General features: G+C 43.1%; 1 protein-coding gene across 1 annotated transcript; it reads right to left on the bottom strand.

Annotated features, from left to right (window-relative positions):
- Positions 1-5568: 5568 nt before the first annotated feature.
- LOC136406507 (serine/threonine-protein kinase MARK2-like) lies at positions 5569-6919 on the bottom strand. The gene is made up of 2 exons (XM_066386547.1): positions 6145-6919; positions 5569-5993 (listed from the first exon to the last, which is right to left on the bottom strand). The coding sequence occupies exons 1-2, from the start codon at positions 6917-6919 to the stop codon at positions 5569-5571; spliced, it is 1200 nt and encodes a 399-aa protein (XP_066242644.1).
- Positions 6920-9197: the final 2278 nt, after the last annotated feature.

Raw genomic sequence — 9197 nt, forward strand, 5'->3', positions numbered from 1 at the left:
CTTTACTTGCTGTTCTTTATCTAATTGTTTTAGATGCAGGGTTAAGTTGTTTATTTGAGCTTTTTCTAGTTTCTTAAAGTGTGCCTGTAGTGCTATGAACTTCCCTCTCAGGACTGCTTTTGCTGTGTCCCATAAATTTTGAGTTGTTGTATGCTCATTGTCATTCGTTTCTAGGAATTTTTTATTTGTTTTTTTATCTCAGTCTTAATCCATTCGTTATTTACCAACCTGCTATTTAGTTTCCATGTGTTTGAGAATTTTTGAGCTTTTCTGTTGTGGTTCATTTCTAATTTCATGCCATTGTGATCGGAGAAAGTGTTTGATATGATTTCAATTTTCTTAAATTTGTTGAGACCGCTTTTGTGCCCTAACATGTGGTCTATCCTAGAGAATGTACCATGAGCACTTGAAAAGAATGTATATTCTGCTGCTTTAGGGTGAAAGGTTCTGAAGAAATCTATTACATCCAGTTGATTTAGTGTGACCTTTAAATCTGCTGTTTCTTTGCATATTTTCTTTCTTGAGGATCTATCTAGTAAAGTTAGTGGGGTATTGAAATCCCCTACTATTATATTATTGCTGTTGAGCTCGCCCTTTAAATCCATCAAAGTCTGCTTTATATACTTAGGTGCTCCTATATTAGGTGCATAGATATTTATAATAGTTATATCTTCCTGTTGGATTACTCCCTTTATCATTATATAGTGGCCTTCTTTATCTCATACTATATTCTTTGTTTTAAAGTCCAACTTTTCTGATATAATATTGCTACCCCAGCTTTTTTTTTTTCCCATTTCCATTTGCATGAAATGTTTTTTTTCCATCCTTTAACCTTCAGTCTATGTGTATCTTTTGTTTTTAGGTTTGTCTCTTATAGACAGTATATATACAGGTCCTGTTTTCTTATCCATGCAGATACCCTATGTCTTTTGATTGGGTCATTTAATCCATTTACATTTAAGGTTATTATTGATATGTAGTTGTTTATTGCCATTTTATTCTTTAAAGCTGTATTCCTTTTTTGCTATATTTTTCCCCACTTTGATCTGTTTACAACAGGCTTCTTAACATTTCCTGCAGCATTAGTTTGGTTGTAATGAATTCCTTGAGTTGTATTTTGTCTGGGAAGCTTTTTATTTCTCCTTCAATTTTAAATGATAGCCTTGCTGGATAAAGTAATCTTGGTTGTAGGTTCTTGTTCTGCATTACTTTGAATATTTCTTGCCATTCCCTTCTGGCTTCAAGTGTTTCTGTTGAAAAGTCGGATGTCATCCTTATGGGGACTCCTTTGTAGGTGATAGCTTTATTTTCTCTTGCAGCTTTTAATATTTTTTCTTTATCGCTTAGCTTTGGTATTTTAATTATGATGTGTCTTGGTGTAGGTTTCTTTGGGTTTCTCTTTAATGGAGTCCTCTGTGCTTCTTGAACTTGTGAGAGTTTGTCCTGCATTAATTTAGGGAAGTTTTCAGCTATGATATGATTGAACAAAGTCATATCCCTTGTTCTTTTTCTTCTTCTTCAGGAACCCCTATGATGCGGATGTTATTTCTCTTCATGTTGTCACAGAGCTAAGAGTTTCCTCAGAATTTTGAGTCTCTTTTCTTTTTTTCTTTTCTGCCTTCATGCCTTCATTCCAGTTTTCCTCCAACTCGCTGATTCTATTCTCAGTTCTATCTATCCTGTTTTTAATTCCTTCCATTGTGGTCTTTATTTCTGATATTGTATTTGTCATCTCCGACTGATTCTTTTTTATACTTGCTATTTCTTTATTTAGGTTTTCATAATGACCATCCCTTGTTGTTCTAAGATCTCTAAGCATCCTTACAATCATTATTTTGAACTCCGCATCTGGAAGTTTGATTATTCCCATATCACTCAGTTCATTTCCTGAAGGTTTCATTTGGATTGCGCATTTTTTTCTTCTCATTGTCTGTTCTGTTTGTAGAATTGGTTGAGTCTAGGCTTGGTGTTGTCTGCCTCCAGTTTTCAGTTGTGTTATTTCTAGGTCTTCTTGGGTTGGTATCAGCTATTATTTGTAATCCACTTTCGGATTTGGGCAGCTTTGAAGTTTTGATTAGTTTGTTTTCTTAACAGGTGATAGTCTTGTTTACTGATCTCAGCAGGGGGCTTCCTTGAAACTGTATTCAGGAATGCGGTGGGTGTAACCTAAGACTCTGAAGGCCTTTTCCACCAACTAATCTCTCTGGGGGCAGGGTGTTTTCTCAGCTTCAGTAGGGGGAGGTGTATCTCAGATCTCCATGGAGACCTGAGTTACTGCCCCTCTTCCCCACTTCTTGTTTTCAGCTGTGTCTTATTGCTCTGATTGGAAATGGAGAGATGTCTGGAGATCTCTGATCTGGAAGCAATTCAATACTGTTTTGTGTGCAAGGATCAGTTTCTCCCCCAGCTATGGCCACCTCCAGGACAGATGAGTCAGCTTTTTTAGATCATCTCTTTTAGATCATCTCTTGCATTCCTTAGCCCCTCACAGTCTGTCCCTCTCTCTTTCCTTTCTACTTGGGAGATAAGCTGGTCTTTTCAACACACCTCGCTCCCTGGTCACCAGGCAAGTGGCTGTGAGCAGTATTTTCTGCTCTTTTCCCTGGGGTGAGATCCCCTCTGGGCTCTCAGCCTCACCCCCCCCTCCATTCCTGTAAGCAGGGGAGATTCAGGAACTCCCTACCAGCTTTGTTGTGGCTTCTTCTTTGCTCCTTGGTTTTTGAGAGCTGTTCTTGTAGTCCAGAGTTGGTTTTTCACGCTGATTTTTTCTAAATTGATTTGTATTCCAGTTTGGTGGTGAGAGCTGGGTGTCTGTGAGTCTGCCTACTCTGCTGCCATCTTCAGGTCTCTAGAATAGTTTTCTTAATAACACACAAATGTACTGTCTTGGCCAGATTCTTTTTTCAGGTCAGACTTCAGTTTGTCTTCTCATAAGAAGTGGTTTGGTGAAGTGATTAAATAGGTCATGATCAGCCTGATGTGCACAAAGCCTGGCTTAGTCACTTATTAGCTCTATGACTCAGGAAGCTTCCCAATCCTTGAGGCTCAGTTTCCTCTCCTGTAGGGTGAGCACACTCAGTATTCCCTCATATGAGCTTATAGGGACTAGGTAAGGTAGAGCTTGTGAAGCTTTAAGTGGACTCCATGCCATTCAGTAATCAGCTCCCACACACCTTTGCTCTTGTTAATCCAGAGTTGTCTGACTATAGATAACCAATCAGGAAAAGTAGATGTTTTGGCACCAGCTGGCAATGTTCTTGGTTCGAGGTTGTAGTCAATCCAGGTTAAACAGGTTCAAATGACCCATTTTAGGCAGTTATATGCCACTCAGAATAGATGTGACCCAAGAATCCAGGAATCAGGGCAGTGGCAAAGCAAGTTTCCTGAACTTGTGTAGTAAGGGACATTAAATTACTGTTGGAGATTCTATTGGCACCAGAGTGTCCTGGTGAAGATGGAGTTCTGTGGCAGTTATCACTGTGGTTTCTGCTTCCTTTATAATGGCTCAGCATAAGCCAGCATTATGAGACCTGCTCTCAGGACACACAGGAGCGATCAGTCTTGCCTATAATATGTCCCAGACAGCACTGCCTGTAACACTCCAAAAGAGCATGAGTACCTAAGGACTTGCTCTTGGAACCTGGGCACCTGCACAATGGTCTGAAATTTTTTTTTTTTTCTGAGGCTGGAAATGGGGAGAGACAGTCAGACAGACTCCCGCATGCGCCCGACCGGGATCCACCCGGCACGCCCACCAGGGGTGACGCTCTGCCCACCAGGGGGCGATGCTCTGCCCCTCCAGGGCATCACTCTGTTGTGACCAGAGCCACTCTAGCACCTGGGGCAGAGGCCAAGGAGCCATCCCCAGCACCCGGGCCATCTTTGCTCCAGTGGAGCCTCGGCTGCGGGAGGGGAAGAGAGAGACAGAGAGGAAGGAGAGGGGGAGGGGTAGAGAAGCAGATGGGCGCTTCTCCTGTGTGCCCTGGCCGGGAATCAAACCCGGGACCTCTGCACGCCAGGCCGATGCTCTACCACTGAGCCAAATGGCCAGGGCACAATGGTCTGACTTTTAAAAGCCAGACAGAAACCTGGGCCATCTGATTCTTTAATGTGTCCTTTCTTCCATTATCAAATGTGCTTTGACCTCTTGATGTTGTTTTTGGCATTGGATTAAACCTGTAGTAAATGGCTTCAAAGAGGGCCAAGAACAGGGACATACATATTCATAGATATGTATTCTTGAATCATCCCTTTTAGTCTTCTTCAGACATAAAAAAAGAATAAGGGTAGGTTAGGCGATCTAGAAGATTGAAATATGAGCTCAATGTAAATAATATGAAAACTCAAGACAACAGGATTAGTGGGATTTATTATTTATGGTCTCTCAACAATACAAATGTAAATGAATAACATATGTGTGTGTCTACTAGTTTGTGCTGTTCAACAGAAGATATTCTTAATGTTTAAAATTTTTATGAATGTTAAATACTGTTGGGGAAATATATATATATTTTTGAAATACTATATATTTGAAAACTGCATTTATGGCAGTTAGTGGTATTGATTTTTTTCAATATCAGCACTTTTCTTCTGGGTTTCTCAAAAGAGAAGAAGCTATCATGATTTCAAAGAGCATGCAAACAATGTTTATTAATCTTACAAATACTTTTGAATTTTATCAATAAACTGACAGCTTGAGTTAGAAGTACACCTAAATATTCTGTGCTTGGGGATAATTACCTCCATTTACTTAATCCCTCAAAACCATAAAGAAGTTCAATCTGATCGTTTACCAATGCTTCATGAGAAAATGGATATGTGAATAGTCACCAAATTTATTGGTTATGTTTGAAATGATCTGATGTAAAAATGTAAGCTGTGTAGCATCTACAGAATTCAATTTGGGAGGCTCTGAAACCAGCTCACAGAGAGGGATTATGAGGATGAAAGGTAAGTGAAAAGTTGTCTCACTTTAAAACACAGATATAATTGAAATTTCTGATATATTTCCTTTTGAGGGCAACTGTAGACACCTTAAATAGAGGAAAATTCAACTTCCAGAGGTTAAAAGTGAGGTCCATATGCTGCTCTTTGGAAAAGAACTATCCCACATTTTAAGATAAGTTGGATTGTGAAGACAGTCATTGGTTTTAACAAATAATAGGACATGCTCAGAATTCCAGGCATTGGTTTGCATTTGAGCTGTTTCTTGCATGGGCAGCTTGGCTTCATACTCAAGGACTAATTGCAGAATTGTGGCAAGAATTTTAAACACACACACATACATGAATCGTGGTTAATGGATTTCCTAAGAAAAGTTGGAAAGTGCAGCTAATAGAAAATATACCTATTATTCAGCATTTAAAGTACTGACCTCACCCGCATCTTGCCTTGGCCATCAACAAGTCAAACTACTAGGCCTTGCATGCTTTTCACTGATGACTTTGTCTCGGATGGGCCACAACAAAGGCATTTTTAAAATCCTCTTAAGACTCTCCTGGTCAACCTCCACCAGCCTTGGCAGTGTCCAAGAGAGTCTGGGGTCCCACCATCAGGCAGCCCAGTGTTTCATTCTTGGGTTCTACTCCTACAGCTGGTGTTATTGCTGCTGGGTGTGGTGGGAGAGTGCACAGGGTCAGGCTGGAAGGCTGGGCTGCAGGCAGCATTCATGGCCTGTTGGCTGGATGGTGGAGCGCTGGCCCTAGTCTTGTGGCTAGATGATGGAGCGCTGGCCTGGGACACTGGGTTGGATGGTGGAGCATTGGCCCGGAAGGCTGGGCCAGAGGTGGAGCACTGTCCCAGGAGGCTGGGCCAGATGGTGGAGTGATGGCCCAGGAGGCTGGGCCAGGTGGTGGGATGATGGCCCGGGAGGCTGGGCCAGGTGGTGGAGTGATGGCCCAAGAGGCTGGGCTGGATGGTGGAGTGCTGGCCTAGCACTCTGGGTTGGACAGACCTCCTCCTGGGGTACTGACAGAGTCTTCCTCCACGAAAGTCTGAGGTGAAGGAAAGATGATGTGAAGAGTCTGAGGGCCAGGTCTTAAGGGGACAGTGTGTCCCTTCCTCTTATATTTTTTTGCCTCCAAGAGGAGAAGATCCCCATTATGTGATCATATGACTGTAAGCTCAGTGCCTTCTGTATCTCACGGTGATGGAGGCCGATGAGATTCATCTCTTCTACAATTTCGGAATACAAGTTTCCCCGAGGCACATCAGTGTATGGCTTTAGGTGTTCCTTTTGGCCATTATTTACCCATGGATCTTTGAGGATTTCATGAACGGCTGACCTCTTGCTGGGGTTGAGAGTCATTAAGTTCTTTAGTAAGGCTTGACTTTTCACCGACAAAAAACCTAGTATTGTGAATTTCCCAGTCATAATTTTCTTTTTTACTTTAGTTAGGTGCTGGTCCTTAAATGGCAGCTCTCCTGTCACCATCTGAAATAGAATTACACTGAGGCCCCAGATATCCACCTTCTGGCCCTCATAAGTTCGGCACTGCAGCATCTCCGGTGCCATATAGCATTCGGTCCCATAGTATGTTTTCAGTTCGTCCTTTTTCACCTTCGTCCCTACACCAAAGTCTGTTACTTTGATGTTTTTGTTTGCATCGACCAGGATGTTCTCCAGCTTTTGGTCCCTGTGGACGATACCCAGCCGGTGGCAGTATTGTAGTGCCAAAATGAGCTGTCTGAAAATGCATCGCACTTCTGCCTCAGGGATTGGGCGGTTGCTAGGTAAATAGTTGAAGAGGTCACCGCCGCTGACATACTCCATAATGGTGAATAGTGTGGAGTCTGTGACAATCACCTCCACCAGCTTTACCACATTTGAATGGTTTAAAGCTTTAAGGAGCTCAATCTCCTGGAAAGCTGTAGGGCAGCCCCTTATGCTTAAAATTTTTACGGCGATGAGTATGCCCATTGGCAAGTGCCAGCCAGCTTTACTGTGCCAAAGCCCTCTGTTCCCAGGGTGCGAATGAACAGATAATTTCCCACATTGCCTATCTTCCACCTAGTGGTTACTCCAGAGTTACCAGACATGGTGAATTGATGTTAAAAATCCGATCAAGGCCCTGGCCGGTTGGCTCAGCGGTGGAGCGTCGGCCTGGCATGCAGGGGACCCGGGTTCGATTCCCGGCCAGGGCACATAGGAGAGGCGCCCATTTGCTTCTCCACTCCCCCCTCCTTCCTCTCTGTCTCTCTCTTCCCCTCCCGCAGCCAAGGCTCCATTGGAGCAAGGATGGCCCGGGCACTGGGGATGACACCTTGGCCTCCGCCCCAGGTGCTGGAGTGGCTCTGGTCGCGGCAGAGCGACGCCCTGGAGGGGCAGAGCATCGCCCCCTGGTGGGCAGAGCGTCGCCCCTGGTGGGCGTGCCGCGTGGATCCCAGTCGGGCGCATGCGAGAGTCTGTCTGACTGTCTCTCCCTGTTTCCAGCTACAGAAAAATACAAAAAAAGAAGAAAAAAAAAATCCGATCAAACCAAATCCAAGGTGCCCAAACCAAATCAGAATCCAAAAAGAATAGTCTGAGTCACAGTCGAAGTTCCAAATCCAATGCAATCAATCCCAGTCTACAAATCAAAATCCAAAAAGAATAGTCCGAGTCACAGTCGAAGTTCCAAATCCAGTGCAATCAATCTGACTCTACAAATCAAAATCCAAAAAGAATAGTCTGAGTCACAGTCGAAGTTCCAAATCCAATGCAATCAATCTGAGTCTACATATCAAAATCCAAAAAGAATACTCCAATCCGAATCCAAATCACAGTCCAAACATGTCTGAAACCTCAAGTCACTATAATGCTTCCTGGACTGTAACAGAAAAAATGCTCAGCCCAGCCAGGGCCTTATATAGGTTAGTTTGTAATTGCATCACAATGGTGCCTTATGAGGTCAGGGCCAATCATGGCCAATCATGGCTGAGGATAAACTACTGTGTTTTTTTCTCCTTTTTGTGTCCCATGACCCTTTTACTAAAGAAAATAAATAAAAGAACCCCCCAAAAGCTTTCTGTTTATGTGAGATAGTAAATAAAGATTGATATTGACTATATTGGAAATAAAAATCTAAGATGCAAAAAAGTAAAATAAAATAAAAGTAAAAAAAGTCTGGCTCCTGCCTGTGGTGCAGTGAGGACAGTTGTTCCAGCCCAAGGACATCAGTTCCAATGTGAGGTTGTTAGTTCGACCTTGGAATTATCCATCCCAAGGTCACTAGCTCTAACTCTGTGGCACTGGCTAGAGCCCCAATCAAGGCACATATGAGAAGCAATTAATGACACAATGAAGTGGAACAATGAGTTCATGCTGTAATGTTCCCTGTGTCTAGCACAGTGAGTGGCAGCATAGTAAGTACTGAATATAGTATTTCCCCATGTATAAGACACTCCCATGTATAAGATACACCTTAATTTTGGGGCCCAAAATTTGAAAAAACATTGTATTACATAAAGTTATTGAACTCAAGTTTTATTTGTCATAAAATTTATACAATTCCTCATCACTGTCAAAACTCCCATCCTTTTTTGGGGAAGATGGCATCAGAGAAGGCAGACACATAAACCTCCAGCTCTCACCAGCAAACTGGAATACAAATCAATTTAGAAACAATCAGGATCAAAAACCAACTCTGGACTACAAGAACAGCTCTCAAAAACCAAGGAGCAAAGAAGAAGCCATAACAAACCTGGTAGGGAGCGCCTGAATCTCCCTTGCTAACAGCAATGGAGGGGGGTGGGTGAGGCTGAGAGCCCAGAGGGGTTCTCACTCCAGTGAAAAGAGCAAAAAATACTGCTCACGGCTAATTGTCTGGCGACCAGGGTGTGAGGTGTGTTGAAAGGACTGGCTTGTATTCCAAGAGGAAAGGGGAGAGAGAGGGACAGACGGTGAAGGGCAGAGGAATGCAGGGAACGGCCTAAAAAGCTGACTCACCCAGTGCTGGAGGTGGCTATAGCTGGGGGAGGGACTGATCTTTCCACATAACACAAGACTAAAGTGCTTCTGGATCACAGATCTCTAGACAGCTCTCCATTTCCAATCATCTCAGCAAGACACAGCTGAAAACAAGAAGTGGGGAGGAGGGGCAGTAACTCAGGTCTCCATAGAGATCTGAGATACAACTCCCCCTACTGAAGCTGAGAAAACACCCTGCCCCCAGAGAGATTATCTTGTAGAGAGGCCTTCAGAATCTCAGGTTACACAT

The sequence above is a fragment of the Saccopteryx leptura genome, chromosome 5 (genome assembly GCF_036850995.1).
Source record: "Saccopteryx leptura isolate mSacLep1 chromosome 5, mSacLep1_pri_phased_curated, whole genome shotgun sequence".
Lineage (NCBI taxonomy): Eukaryota > Metazoa > Chordata > Mammalia > Chiroptera > Emballonuridae > Saccopteryx > Saccopteryx leptura.

Coding starts and splice junctions, on each gene's coding strand:
- LOC136406507 (XM_066386547.1), bottom strand. CDS start 6,919: ATGGGCATACTCATCGCCGTAAAAATTTTAAGCATAAGGGGCTGCCCT. Junction 5,994..6,144: donor TCTCATCGGCCTCCATCACC/GTGAGATACAGA, acceptor CCTTCACCTCAG/ACTTTCGTGGAGGAAGACTC.